The sequence below is a fragment of the Leishmania martiniquensis genome, chromosome 27, assembly GCF_017916325.1.
Source record: "Leishmania martiniquensis isolate LSCM1 chromosome 27, whole genome shotgun sequence".
Taxonomy (NCBI): Eukaryota; Euglenozoa; class Kinetoplastea; order Trypanosomatida; family Trypanosomatidae; genus Leishmania; species Leishmania martiniquensis.
Genome location: NC_090162.1, coordinates 89,126 through 103,324, shown reverse-complemented (window position 1 = coordinate 103,324; position 14,199 = coordinate 89,126). Strand labels below are relative to the sequence as shown.

General features: G+C 57.5%; 4 protein-coding genes across 4 annotated transcripts; all 4 read right to left on the bottom strand.

Moving 5' to 3' along the window:
- Window positions 1-599: 599 nt before the first annotated feature.
- On the bottom strand, window positions 600-1,910 carry LSCM1_03378 (uncharacterized protein; the record flags this gene model as incomplete). The annotated part of the gene is made up of 1 exon (XM_067320922.1): window positions 600-1,910. The coding sequence occupies one exon, from the start codon at window positions 1,908-1,910 to the stop codon at window positions 600-602; it is 1,311 nt and encodes a 436-aa protein (XP_067177532.1).
- An 871-nt stretch (window positions 1,911-2,781) lies between these two features.
- On the bottom strand, window positions 2,782-4,992 carry LSCM1_03377 (uncharacterized protein; the record flags this gene model as incomplete). The annotated part of the gene is made up of 1 exon (XM_067320921.1): window positions 2,782-4,992. The coding sequence occupies one exon, from the start codon at window positions 4,990-4,992 to the stop codon at window positions 2,782-2,784; it is 2,211 nt and encodes a 736-aa protein (XP_067177531.1).
- Window positions 4,993-5,848: 856 nt separating this feature from the next.
- On the bottom strand, window positions 5,849-7,333 carry LSCM1_03376 (uncharacterized protein; the record flags this gene model as incomplete). Its single annotated transcript, XM_067320920.1, has 1 exon — window positions 5,849-7,333. One exon carries the CDS (start codon window positions 7,331-7,333, stop codon window positions 5,849-5,851), a length of 1,485 nt encoding a protein of 494 aa, XP_067177530.1.
- Window positions 7,334-8,843: 1,510 nt separating this feature from the next.
- Window positions 8,844-12,530, bottom strand: LSCM1_03375 (uncharacterized protein; the record flags this gene model as incomplete). The annotated part of the gene is made up of 1 exon (XM_067320919.1): window positions 8,844-12,530. One exon carries the CDS (start codon window positions 12,528-12,530, stop codon window positions 8,844-8,846), a length of 3,687 nt encoding a protein of 1,228 aa, XP_067177529.1.
- Between the last annotated feature and the right edge of the window lie 1,669 nt (window positions 12,531-14,199).

The following is a 14,199-nucleotide window of genomic DNA, read 5'->3' as shown; positions in this document are numbered from 1 at the left end:
AACCGTCCAAAGAGGCCATGAGGGGTGCGGCAAATACAAGCGCGCAGCCTTGCCTCGCCCTCATGAATGATGTAACGTGGAAGAGGCGTAGGCGGCAGAAGAGCTCAGGGGAGCAGTGTGCCAGAACAGTTAAGAGAACAGCAGTGTCCACCCGAAGCGTGGTGGTACCTTTGGGAGGCGCAGGATGGCTATTCATCCAGCCCGAGTCGACAGATCACGCCTCAATCGCATCCCTTCCCTACCGCTTCGCCAGCCACCAACCCGTTGCAGTGCTTGGATGCTGGAGCCGCGCAGCTGCTTGCAGGCGCGACTGCCCACGTGGGCAGTTGCCCACCACCACACGAAACCGCTGATGGAGCACCGGTATCTCACCACAACGCAAGCATCTGGCGAAGAAGAGGTGAGGACATCGGCGATGACGGGTTGTAAATGCCTCTGCGCTATTCATGTTATGGTGGCTTATCAGTCGCACGCGAGAGAGAGATGCATACAGGCACACGCACACACACATACAGGCACGTACGCGTTCACACAAACAAAAGCAGCTCTGCTCCAAAGATGTCGCAAAGGTCCTTTGAGAAAGCCACAGGTCACCGCTGTCACTCACGCTGCGAAGCACAGCACCCCTTCTCCGCCATCTTGGCGAGCTCTATCACACGTGCAGCGCTCTCTGCGTCATCACCCACGGTAACTACCACCGAAGAGGGCGAGCTGCTCTGCTCTTGCGCAAGCAGCAATGGCGCGACCCGATTATCTGAGCCGAGTATTTGATACCGTGGACTGTCAAATATGCGGTAGTTCAACGACGGTCGCATGAATGACTTGACGCAGCTATTGTCTGGCTCTCGGCTAAGCGTATGTTGTCGGCGATGCGCCTCCGTGTGCTTTTCCTGCAACGATTTGGCTGCGTCTGACTCGGTAATAAGCGGGGGTGCAACGGGAACGGCGTTGAGAGAGAGAGCACCCACCGTACGTGGGGTGAGGCACAGCTGCGCAGGCAAAGACATGGGCTGGTTCACCCACACACGCTTGATATCCGCCAAAATCGGCTCGACAACATTGTAGATCAGCTCTGCAGGCACGTTTTCAAGAAGGTGTGTGGACAGCACGTGCAAAATGAGCACGTCGGATGGGGGAAAAAGCGCGTTGTTGTGCGTCAAGTCAGTTGGCTTTGTACGCGCCGTAAACCAGTACATCTCTGCTATCACGGCACACAGCATATGGCATTTCTGCACACGAGTAAGCCGTGTGCCGCAGCGTCGGTTCGATGGTCGAACACCCACAATACTCTGCATCTCGTACCGGTCAAACGCAGCTGCCAGAGCCTCCTCACCGACCATGTGAGGCAAACTCTCGACGTACGCCGCATACGGCATGGTAGGAAACAGCTTCAGCAGCCGAGTGCGCACCTCCGTTATCAGTACCGACTCTCCAAGTATGGCGAGGCGATGAAACTCGCTCGTTGTGTTCCACGTGCGCGTCCCCTCCGAGTAAAAGAGGAGGCCGTGGAGCAGCACATTGTAGCGACGCAAAAACTGCAGCGCGAGACGCTGGCGGGTGAGGCGGCGCGACGTCTTCGAGAAATGGAACTCCTCCACGAGACGCGAGCGGTTCGTCAGCTCATCATACAAGTGCTTTGCCGGAAGCGGCTGCGTCGGGCTGCAGAGCCGCTCGATGAGCAGACTTCTCAGGGCATTTCGCAGGCGACTGTCCAGTGAAAGATACCCCCACGGCGCTGCCGTTCTCGCGGTGTGGCACTTTAGAGACGAACTTCCTGCGCGCCGTGTAACGGAAAGTTGCGATGAGGCTGAGCGAGCGGAGGAAGCAAGCACGGAGCTCTTGCAGATTAGATGGGGCAAGTCCAGCAGTCCTGAAGCAAGCTGTCGCCCACAAAAAGAGGCTCCCCTCATGGCCCACCAAAGGAAAGCTACGACAAGAACCGACTCGGCGTTCTCTCACACACTGTCGCGCTATGTTGTGGATGCTGGGCTGTGATTGCACTCGTCCTGTCCGTCCGCACTCGCTTCTGTCCGAGCCCATATGCGTGTTTGTGAAGCACTGCAGATGACCTCACGACAGCCTGACACGTGTGCTAGCGCGCACATGGCAAGATCAGGGCAACGGCGTCGTGCAAGAAGAAATCGGAAACGAAAAGGCAGAGGTGCTCGAGTGAGTCAGCTGAAACTCAAGTGTTTGCAGGCGGGGCGCACACGCGAACGCGAGGCAGCCGGCGCACGCCCCCCCCCGCCACAACCGCCAATGGGGTCAGCAACAGCAGCCCCAAAATTCGCTCACGTGGCAGCGATACAAAAGGCAGTCGTCCCAGCAAGACGTCAACGCTATCGAAGGAGTCTACTGACTTCGGTGTGGTAGGAGGAATAAGACGATAACGAAGAGAAATGGACGAACGCACTCAGCAGGGATGACGGGACCATGGAGAAAGCGGTGCGATGAGCATCTCCGCCGGATTGTATTTGTTTGGCAGCTCATGTCGGGTCATGCGAAGTCCGGCCGATCCGGTTTGGAAAAGGAAATAGAAAGCGACCGGCCGGCACATCGAAAAGGCGACGTGAGCAGCCAAAAAGATGTGAAGGCAATGCCCAAAGGCGAAAAAAAAACGAAAAAGGCATACATCAAAGCCACATACGCATGCGGGCGCCCCTACCTGAGCAGGAATGCGTCGCGTGGGCACCTTAGCGGAAGCACCGAAGAACCGCACACAATTTTACGAGAGTGAAGTGCGCAACCGCCTTCAGTGCCTCCGAGGATGAGGAACGCGGCTCAGGGGTCCATGACGTCCTCGGGGCTCCGGCGATAGAGCAGCACAGAGGTTCGAAAGCGGAATAGCATTGCGTCCAGTGGGACTTCCACCCCTTCAGCGGAGGAAACATCGATGACGGGTCGCTGGCAAGCGAGGGAGATGTATGTGTACACCTCGCTGCCCAGAGCCGCGTCAAGCCGTTGCAGGACACGAGTCGCCTTTGTGAGGGAAACGCTGTTTCGTTTTTCGTCGCCCTCATCACGGATGCCTTCGACCACGCGCAGTGTGAAGCCCTCGACCTCCTGCACCCACTGCTGCTTGAAGAGACGCACAAAGTAGGCATCCTCGGACAGTACCTCGTCCAGCTCCACCTCCCCCGTTCTGGTTCTACAGTGAATGGTGAAGCGTAGATGCAGCATGTTAGCCAACGACTTCTCCGGGCACACCTCGCGCACTGCTGCAAAGAAGGCGTCGAACGCCATCTTGCCGTGAAGCGTGGCGGCAGATGTGGAGGTCGAGCGACGGAGCTGCGCGAGGCGGTTCCGACACATGTACACCAAGTCCTCTGGAAGAAAACCCCTCAGCACGGCGAGCAGAACACGGCAATCGGGGTGGTGAATGTTGTGCTGGCACGTGTCTAACAGGTTCACGCCAAGCGCTTTTGCCTCCGAGAGGTTCCCTGCCCGCGTTTGCAGCCACTCGAGAAAAAGCTGCGGAAGCCGTGGCCCGTCCCGGGCATGTGCCCGCGCCCTCCAAAAGGACTCCATCAGCTGGAGGGTCACCTGCAAAGAGAGGTGACGGTGCTTGACAGGAACCGTAGCGCAGAGGAAGCCCATAGCCTCCGAAGGGTTGCGGCCCGGCGGAACAATGACGTTCGTCGGCTCCACCTCGGCCTCGCCGACACCCTCTTGCCGAAGCCACTCTCGTAGAGCAGGGAGTACAGTGTCCGCAGAGCTTTGCGCAGCCAATGAAGCGCACACAACGGTATCGCCACTCGCCAGATTGGACGGAAAGGCAGGGCGACTCGCCACATCGCGCAGAGGAGGCGCTTCCCCGGCGGGCGCAGCCGTAGCCTCCGTTTCGGACTCCCCTACCTTCATCTGCAGAGCATCGATGCGCGCGAGTAGCTGAGTGACGAAATGCTTTGAATAGGTCATCGCTGCCGTGTCCCCGCCTTCGCGGAGAAGTGAATCGACCTGCGGCGGTAATCCGAAGCGGTCGACCTTTGTCACGCAGGCTTCAGTCAAGAGCTGGCGCCCTTCCAACTGCACGTACGTCTGCCGTCTTAGGGAGTCTTCGAGCTCCGCTACGTTCTCCTTCAGCACCGCAATCCGCGCCTCCTGCAGCTGACTCACTTTCTCGACCTTGCGTGTGGCTTCGCGCGCCGCCGCAGTACGGGCGCTCTCCTCGACCAGCGCATGCGACAGCAGCTTCACTTGCTGTTGCGCCTCAATGTGTGTTTCGCGCTGCTGCTCCATCTCCATAGTCATCAAGGCGTTCGCGTGCTCGGCTGCTGATATTTGATCGCGCAGAGCGTGCAAGAGCCCCTGCGCGGCGCTGAGCTGCGCCTTTTGGTTGCTAATGGTCGCGTTCATGGACTCCTTCAGCTGAATGAGCTCCGTGGCGTGCAGTTCCCGATCTGTTTGGCTTTCGAGGTACTTCACTTGCATCTGCTTCACCTTCTCTGACATCTCGTCCAGGGCCGCGTCGTACTCGTCGCGAATAATGGAGAGAATGCCCTTGTACTCAGAAAAGTGGTTCACGAACGTACTGAATACTTCACGGAAGATGTGCAGGCAATCCGCCCGAGAGCACGTTGGGTGCTCGCGCAGGTACTGCTGATGCTCGCGGCGAACGAAAGCCTCCAGTTGCAAGGCAAACGGTGCCCTCGACTGAAGCGCTGCTTGGCGGCGGCGCTGACGCGATGACGCCACTGCGGGCCACATTCGTAATGGCCCGCTTACCGCACCGCTCGACACCAGTTGGTGGGAGGGCGGAGCAGAGGGAAGTACGAGAGGGCAAGATGTGGTCTGCGTCAAGGCTGGAGAGTGCGGTGCCGCTACTGTCGTGAAGGCACGATCCAGAGGAGCCAAGTGGTACACCCCTAGGCCCATGAACGGCGCGTTCTGGCTTCGTCGCTGGCGACGCCCCCGCGACAGAGCACCGCCAGCTTTCTGAGGCACCCTTCCATTATTCTCAGAGGCGTGAATTGACTCGCTGTGATCCAGCATTTCTCAAGCTACTGTGGTCCTTCGCCCTATGTGCAAACGTACCCGATGCTCTCATGTCCCTCTCGTGACGCTACAACACAGGGGATCCCGGTGCTGCTTGGCGAAGAAACCTCTGGTATAGAGTGCGCTGCGACTGCGTCACCTCTGACGCAGCGATTCAGCACCAGAATGCATGGGTACGGCGACGGTGCGTGACAGAGAAGGGGGTGCGTGAAAAGCGTGCATGATGGAAGATCGTGAAAACCGACAGGAGGAGAAAGGAGGAGCGTGGCACTAAGGACGAGATCCATCTGAGACGGGTACGCACGGGATCACGGCGTTTGCGATTGTGGTCCGGTTGATCCACTACTTGCCGGGTGTCCCAGAGAGCGGGTGCTTCATTTGCACCTAGCGAGGAGCGATATCGCTCACCCTAACGTCAAGAGCGCTGAGGCGAATCACATCCGTTGACTGAAGCGCCGGTGCAAGTCAAGTCATGGACGACGACACAAGCCAGCACGCACAACTGCTTTAGGTGAGGCTCCGCGCGACACAAGCAAGTTCAGAGTACACTCAAGCGGAAGTGGCCGAGGAATCCTCTTCATGCGGAGGAGCCTGAAGATCAGAAGAGCACAGAGAGCGGCATTCCCCTGACCTCCTCCTCCTCCCCCCATCCTCTTCGCACCCGCCGCTGCTTTTACGCGGCCCACACTGAACCACTGCTCTGTGCTACTCGGCGAAGCAGCGACTCCAGGACTCAATGACGAAGGAGGACAGCGAAAAGTTGGGGAGAGGGGATACGAAACATTGCCCGCCGCTTTTTATGCTTCACGGCGGGAGCCGTGGCCCATGCGTTTCTGTTGTGAGTGTGCGCGGCTCAAAATACCGCCGGGCAAAACTTCTTTCGCTTGTTCTTGATGTAGTTTTTGGAGATGCGGCGCGTGCCAAATGCTGTGCGCGCCGGCGAGCACCCGTGCCGGTGGTGGCCTCCCCGCGGCGAGGCGGCAGGGCTCCGCCAGGTTTTGAACGCTGGCGGCACGAAGCGCTCTGTCTCGGCGTTGTTGACTGAAATCGGCTTCACTTTCACGTCGTACATCTTCCGAAACAGCGCCCCAGAGGGTCGATGACTTGCCTGCGACGCAGCGATGGTGTGACGATGGGCTACGCGAATCGTGCGCACAGTGTCCCACAATGCGAGAGACAGGAGGGGTTCAGCGGCGTCGCGTTCGAACAAGCGGCGAAGCAGAAGAAGCTCCTGGGGGTGGTGTTGCAGGTATCCATGAATGTTGCGCGCCTTCTGTACCGCCTCGCTGAGATGCAGCGTGAGGCGTCGGCGCGCGTCGCGCACCGCGGCCGATTCCTCATAAGTCAGCGGGTCCACCACCCGTTCCTCAATGCGCGTGGCGTGAGTAAGGGCTTTGATGAAAAAGCCCACGGAAGACTCGGCGCGACAACGGATCATGAGTGCGGTCAAGCTGTCCAGCGTGGATGCGTGCAGCACCCCAACCACGGCAAGTGCGCTCAGCACATCCAAGAGCCACTGCTCCCCGTGAGCCTCTCGCGCAGCAGAGGTGTTAATCGACGCCCCTCTCGCACTCGGTACAGATAAAGCGTTTGTCGTCTCGAACGGACCGGGAGCCGCTCTCGTAATGGCGTCACACAGGCATCGCAGTCGAAGCTCCATTTCACCACACAGGACATCAAGCAAGTTCGGCTGGTGTCGCAGAGTCTCCTCGTCGGGCGCGTCTGCTGTTTCGTAAAATTCTTTTGCTGTCATCTGCCCTGTCACCTCGCTACTGTGATGCTCCACCTCCGCGACGCTGAAAAACATGTGATTTACGGCGCGCAAGCCGCAGTACGTGCTGCGCAGCCCATCCCAGCATGCGTAAGGGATTAACTCCACGCAGCGGCCAAGCGCCACTGCCGTCATCTGCGGGTCGTTGAGAAAGCGCTGTTCCGCCATCACTTGGAAGGCTGTACTCGTGAGCTCGGATAGTTCGGATAGCGACGCGCATCGCATCGTCGTGCACGCCTCTCCGGAAGTGTCCTCGTCTACGGGTAAGGAGGCTTTGAAAACAGCCCACAGGCACCTCAGCATAGCATCCTCGTTCCGAATCGAGCGTGCCGCAAGCGTTCTCAGCAGTTCCACCTGTTCACGCAGTGTCAGCTCTCCTCTATCAATCGCTAGGAGCAAAGCTGCTGTAAACCGCGACACATCGCCTGGCGATGTCGTAGGGCTGAGACACTGCTGGTACAGCCTGGCAGTCGAGGTAGTGCTTGCCTCCACCAAAGCAGGCGGAAGAGCAGAACTACACATGGCGCGTCCGGTGCACGCGCACACGAAGCGAATACAACGCCGCATAGCCCTGGCTCACATTTCGTGTTGATAATTCCAAATCCGCTATCGAAGGCAAAAAGGCGGCAACTTCTTTTCAGGTGAAAGCCGTCAACGTGAAAATATAAAGTGCAAAGTCAGGAATGAAGAATGCGGTGACGTTATGAGAGCGAGAGAGAGACGACCCCCTCCCCTTTTCGTACGGTCGGTAAACTCGAACGAAGAGAGCGTCTTTGTCACTGCCTGAAGCATGGGCAGTGCTGGTGCGGAAATTTCAGGTGCAGGGCGGAGCTTCGCAGTGCACCAAGAACGCAATGAGAGCCTTCTACTTAAGCGAACGATGCCTTCTCCCCGCCAGCCATCGTCAGAGAGACGTTACAGTCCTCGTGTAAGTGTAAGTGTGCACGTGTGCGCGCGACGTGCTATGGGCCTCCATGTGCCCATATGTTCCTCTAGGTGCACACCTAACAACTGTCCCTTGCATTCATCTCCCTTCCCACTGAGAAGCCCAAAAGAGAGGACGAGACTCGCTCTCCCCTGTCTCCGTTCTCATTGCACACAGACCGCGCAGGCCGCCGATGGGGCGAGAGGAGGGGGAGGGCGTAGTGAAGCGCCAAGACGCATCTACAGTGAAGGAGGAAACTTTTCAAAAGCAAACGAGACAACGGAGAAATGACGCATTTTCTCTACCCTGCGCCCCTCGGCCACAGAATACGCGCCACGCACCACTCCGCCCCCTCTGCAGAGCTGCCACACGGGGCCCGACGACGTGTGTGTGTGTGTGTATGTGGAAGTGAGGGGGCGACGCTGCCCTACGCAAGCGCCACGGACAGGCGCCCACCCACCCCCGCACCACACCCTACACGCCACCACGCTTCGCAGGCCGCACCAAAAGCAGCCCCCGCGCCGTGGCTCAGGCCCCCTCACACACGTACGCAGAGTGCAGGCCGAGCGGAGGGGGAGCGGGGGCAGGGGGGGTAGGGCACTTTCGAGCGGCGGCCCACGCTTCGCACAGCACATGCGCGGCACAAGCGCGCTCACGGTAGCAGGCCGCTTCGACGCCACGCCACCATGGGCACGGCCGCCGGCATCAGCAGCCATAAGTCGCTCTGCCCTCCCCACATCGTGGGCGCCGCCACCCTCTGTCGCAGCCAGAGATGGCTCGGCACTGTCACGGATAAGCGCTGCTTGGTGCCCCTTCACTCTCATAGAGTGGTGTGCTGCGCGCCTGAGATATCACGCGCACTGAAGCGTGTCCCCAGCCAGCAGGAATACTCAACGGTAAGAAAGACGACGTACAATAGACCGCCTTCGAGAAAGGGTGAGGGGAGGTGCCTTGCATGCAAAGCACTCACTGAAGAGACGGCAGGCATACAACCTGCACCGTAACTGCGTCGGCCTCGCAGACAGGCGCGCAGGTACTCGTGCATATTGATGCGTAGACGCTCACGGGGCGGGTGTTGCCGGCGGACCAGTGCCGAGATTCAATAGGGAGGAGAAGCTTTACTATGCGCCGAAAGACAAGAGGGTCCATGCGTCACAGCTTGAGGCTTTGCGGCAGTAAGGTAGATTTGCGGGCGACCTCCGCCACTTCCTGGAAGCCTGCGTGACACGCAAAAGCAGGTTGACTACTCAGCTTCATGACACATCGGATGGTGTGCAAGAGTGTCGTCTTCTGCGCATCTGTCAGTGAGGCACCCCACTTGATGTCGTGCGATAGCTTTGAGACCAAGGAGTCAACCTGCGGAGCAGAGAAGATGAACTCGGGCCTCCTCTCGACAAATAGCACAAGCAGATCCTTCGCGGTATCATTGATCGAAGCTTCGCGATCACCGCTGCCGTGAGAGCTGCAAGCCACAATGAGCATGTTGACAACAGAACTCTCCGATTCACAGTATTCCACCAGATCCACGCTGTGCTGGCGAGCGGCTCCGAAGACTGCAGAGAGCGACTCGAACGCCAGCTTGCGGCACTCCAGCCCCTTGTCCACACGGTGGGTGTACCCACTCAAGTCATACGTTCCCAGCAGCTTGGCGTCTTCCCGCAGCTCCTGCAACAAATTCGGAAATATTGTCGAGCGTGTCTCCTCGCAAAGGAGCCAACACGGACAGATCTGAAGCACCGTGGTCAAAAGTCTCAAGGCCATGCAGCGCAGCGGCAGCGACGGTGCGGTGCTCTCCTTTGTGTCCGTAGGCCGGTGCAGCTGGAAAAGTGCCCGCAAGGTAATGGAGCGATAACCCTCAATCGTTGCAGAACGCTCCACCAGCGTGCTCAGGAAGTAGCGCAGGGCCACCATGCACGTCACTCGCGTATCCAGGGACGTTTCTGTCTTGAACAAGGCATCGGCGATCATCAAGCCGGGTTCTACGTCAAGCAAGAACACGCTAAGAATTCCAGCGCACGCTCCGTATAGCTCCACCAAGTCTGCGCCCGCAGATGACTGAAGGAGGAGGGACAGGAGGTGTTTGCTCACTGCAGCGTCGTGAAACGCTGTGCGCTGCTGCGAAAGGGCCCGTGTTGCAGCTTCTTTGATGGACTTCACATAATAGTACCTGCCAGTGGTGCCGCCTTCCACTGCCCGCTCACCGCACGTTGTCAAGATGGTCTCGGTGTTGCCAGGGTGCAGCATGCACAACGCAAGCGACAGCTCTCCGCAAGACCGCACCAACTCGCCTTCCTTGCTCTGCACACTGTTCAGAACCAGCGCGGACCATTCGGCATCCAGCCTGCTCACCTGGCCAACCTCGCCGACACAAAGGAGGAGGTGCGCCCGTTCCGCCAGTTGGTCAGAAAGAGAGAGCAAAAAGGCGTTAATAGTGGATCTGGAGGCAGCGCGCACGCAGCGCACCATTCTGCAGATGCATGAGATGTGTGGCTGGTTCGATACCAAAAACTGGCGCACATCATCCTCGATCGCCGTTCGTGACGCAAACTCATGCTCATACACGGTGGCCACGAGCGTTGTGAGGCTGTCTAGTGCTGGGTTCATCAGGCTCCGACTCCATAGCACAGCATCGGCCAGTCGAGCAATGTGTTCCCACGACTCCACAATGTACGTCTCGTAGAACGATACAGCCTTCTCTGTTTGGAGCTGGAAGAGCTTTGCGAGAAGAAGCGCCAGCGAGCAGACCTCGGCTAGCTCACACGACGACAGTGACAGGGAATGGCCCGGTGCAAACATGGTCATCAAGTGCTGCAGAAGTGGCGCCGCTAAAGATGGCATGCTGTGTGCTGTCAAGTAGCGCAAGAGCACGTCGACGGAGGACGCCCGCACGCTTGCCGACTCGGAATCAGCTAGCAGCGCCACTTTCTCCAGCGCAGGAGCCGGAAGCGATACCGACGATATATTGCTGCTCGCAATCGTGCTCAATGCTCGGAGGGTATGCAGCCTCACTTCCTCGTGGTCCAGTGCGCGCCATAGCGAGGTGACGGGTTGCTCCCCTGTGGGGAGACCATAGGCTGCAGCCCAGTTCGCCAGACCCTCTGCCGCTGCCGCTCGGCACGCGGCCGGAAAGCTACGGTTCTCTAGCAGAGCGCCATAGTTGCTGCTCAGAGCGGCCGGTACCGATACGTCGTGGGTGATCTCATACACCTGCGCAAGCGTGTCGCTGACCTTGGTGATGCAGACTGCTATGGCACTCGACTTGCCGCCGCACAGGCACAACGCCGGAAGCTCCTTAGCAAGGTTCACGATCTCACTGTCCAACAATGCACCATCTCCCCTTGACCTCACAACGCTCACCACAATGCTCCGGCACCCCTCCACGGCGGCCGCACTGGTTGCCACTTGGGAGAAGTGGGCGCGGACCTGATTCAGCACTAGCGGCACTGTGCTCTCACAAAGCCCCGCAGCGTGCGCGAGGGCATCAAATATGTCATTCAGAGCCTTTACGAGGGAGGTCGTAATCTTGTCATCCTCAACACCGACGCGCTTGCAGATTTCATGGCAGAGGCTCGTAACCAATGCGACGCAGTCCGCGTCACGCGCGTAGGTACAACGGGCCACCGTGCGCACCAGTTTCACGGCCTCCAGCTGCACGGCTTGCGCGCGGTCCTGGAGCGCGGTCGCCGCTATAATTAGGGACTGCATGCCCAACGCCTTATCGTCGTGGTGAGCCACAAGCACCTGCAAGATACGAATCGCCCACGTGCGAATCTTCCATGTAGAGTCTGACGTCCCGTTGTCGTAATCGTAGTACTCGTCATAGTCGTTATCGTATCCGCTGCCGGTAGCGCAGGTGTCCTCCTCTGCACCTGACGCGTACGGATCGAAAGTGCACAAGTCCTTGACAGCGGCGAAGGTGCCTTGCCACAAAGGGGTCTCGCCACTTTTTCGCATCTGCACCAGAGAGTAGACAACTTCAAGCAGCGTATCTGTGCTGTCCTCCCTTTCATCGTACTGCTCCGTGGCATGGGCAAGACGCTCGCAAGCGGAGTCGATGACCTGTTGAACCGCCTGCATGGGAGGCGACCGCAGCGCACGCATCTCGACCTCGAAGAGCTGAAGGTAGGCGACGTACTGTTCGTTGGATGTCGCGGCCACAAGCAGCTTCAGCGACTCTCCTATCACATTTTCTTGCGTCGAGGTGTTCACAAGCGGCAGCAGGGATTCGACGAGGGTGAGGCTTGAGTGTCGGATCGAATTGGTTTTCTGGAAGTCCCTCACCGCCCGCTTTATGAGGGCATCACGCTCGCCTAGCGCTTCTTTGTAGGCGGGCACAAGCACATTCACCGCGGTGTAAAGAATCTCGCGCGGCGTGTCCTCCACGTCATCCAAGTCAAGCTGCGCTGCACAGCCGGCGCAGAGATGCCGAGCCACATTAATTTGCTTTTGCCAGAAAGTCACGTTTCTGCGAGCCTCGCTAGCGAACTCAGTACAGCACCTTCGAAAAGCCATTCCACTGAGGTACTGCAAGTCAGCGGCATAGCTGCCATCCGGCACACGCTTTTTCGTGATATTTGACAACAGGTACTGGAAAACTACATCTCTCTGGCTGCACTTTACCACCATATAGGGAAGCACGTTAGCGGCCTCGTTCTGAACTTCCTCACACCGCTCGTCAAGAGAAAGGCAACGAAGCACTTGATCCACCACGTCGTTGGTGATAGTGTCGTCAGCCGCACTTGGTAGGTGACGCTGAAGATCAAACAGGGCCATTAATCGCAGGTCCTTATCGACGTGTTTGATGTCCCTCAAAAAACTAGCGGTTGAAAAGAGTGACATGGGGTGGATATGAGAGAAAGCAGAAAGTATGAGCTAAAAAAAGTCACCAGGAGGGGCCGTGTTTGAACCGCCCGACGCTTCCTGTCGCTGTAGCAACAGCTGACACAACTTCAGGGTGAAAACAGGAGGGGTCAGCCAAATAAATGTCATAGCAGAATGAGATGATCGTAAAAGCCGTGATGCCACACATGTCATCAGTTGCTCTGCCTTTTCCTTTCCCTTTCCTTTCTGGTTGTGTGGAGTGCCGCTATACGTGACCCTGCACTGAAGAAGGCAAGATGCGAGTGAGAAGGAAATGCGTGGAGGCAGTGAGTGTCTAGAGAAATGGCCTGTTGCTTTGTGCATCGCTTGGCAGCCTCAGAACACATCGCAGACGCAGGTACGGAAGCTAAAGCTTCTGCAATCGCTTTTCCATTAAGCAGACCGCCCGACGATTCGCATCGCGTGCTAACGCCATCTGCTATTCACTGTCGCATGCGCCTCCGCATACGCACAAAGAGTGTATGCAGAGACGGCTGAGCTTCGATTAAACATCGTCACAGTCAGCCTTCTTCACACTCTCCCCTTCCGAGGAAACAGCTCTCAATTACATCTGTGATTTTTCTCTTCCGTGCGCCTCTCCCCTCGGCTACAGAATACGCGTCATGCGCCGCTTCGACGCCACGCCACCATGGGCACGGCCGCCGGCATCAGCAGCCATAAGTCGCTCTGCCCTCCCCACATCGTGGGCGCCGCCACCCTCTGTCGCAGCCAGAGATGGCTCGGCACTGTCACGGATAAGCGCTGCTTGGTGCCCCTTCACTCTCATAGAGTGGTGTGCTGCGCGCCTGAGATATCACGCGCGCCTAGACCAGTTTCCACTCATCAGGGGTAGCTGCGACCTCCACGATAGCAAAGAGTAATGAATGAGCGCATATATATATATATATCGGTTGCCCAGATGTGCAAATGCATATCTGAGCGGAGAGCTGGAAAGTGCGTCAATGTGCGCATTTCGTTTTTCTTCGTTTTAGTTCGCTTATTCCCTTTGAAGAAAAAAGCAGAGAGGTTTTCCTTCGGTGATATTCAGCATTGCTAATTCCATCCCTCGTCACGAAAGCGAAAGGCACGGGCGCGAGAAAATAAAAACGAGCGGAACCGGCCGGCGGGCAAGCAGAGAATAAAAACGTCTGGTACACCACGATGACACCTCAAAAGAATTTCCCCTTTTTTTCGCTTTCACAGTGCAAGTAGGTAAAGAGAATTCGTCTTGTGTGCCGTTCCTGCTGCAGGTCCCCAGAAAGGTGCTTTTCTCTAGCCCTAAATTGAGCTTCACTCACTGATTCTTTGGGAGCGTGTACGGGCGCACGAGTACGAGGAAACCACAGAAGCCTCCGCTGGTGGTAGTACATGTCGAATTCGGGGAGGAAGCAAGAGTTTGGCGATGTCGAATTTCATCGAAAACGAGAAAAAAGCATTTGAAGGAAGAGCAAAACAGTCATGCGACTTCAGAGTAGCAATGGCAGAAATAAAAGATATGAGAAGCACACACGAAAAGAAAGCGAGTAGCAATCAAGGAGTAAAGCTGCAGCGTGCTTGAGGCAGAGTGTGTCGGCCTCTACAAAGGAAGCAGAAAGTTGCAAGCCAGTATGGAAGAGTAAAAAAATGTTTTGGTGATGAGGCTGCCACT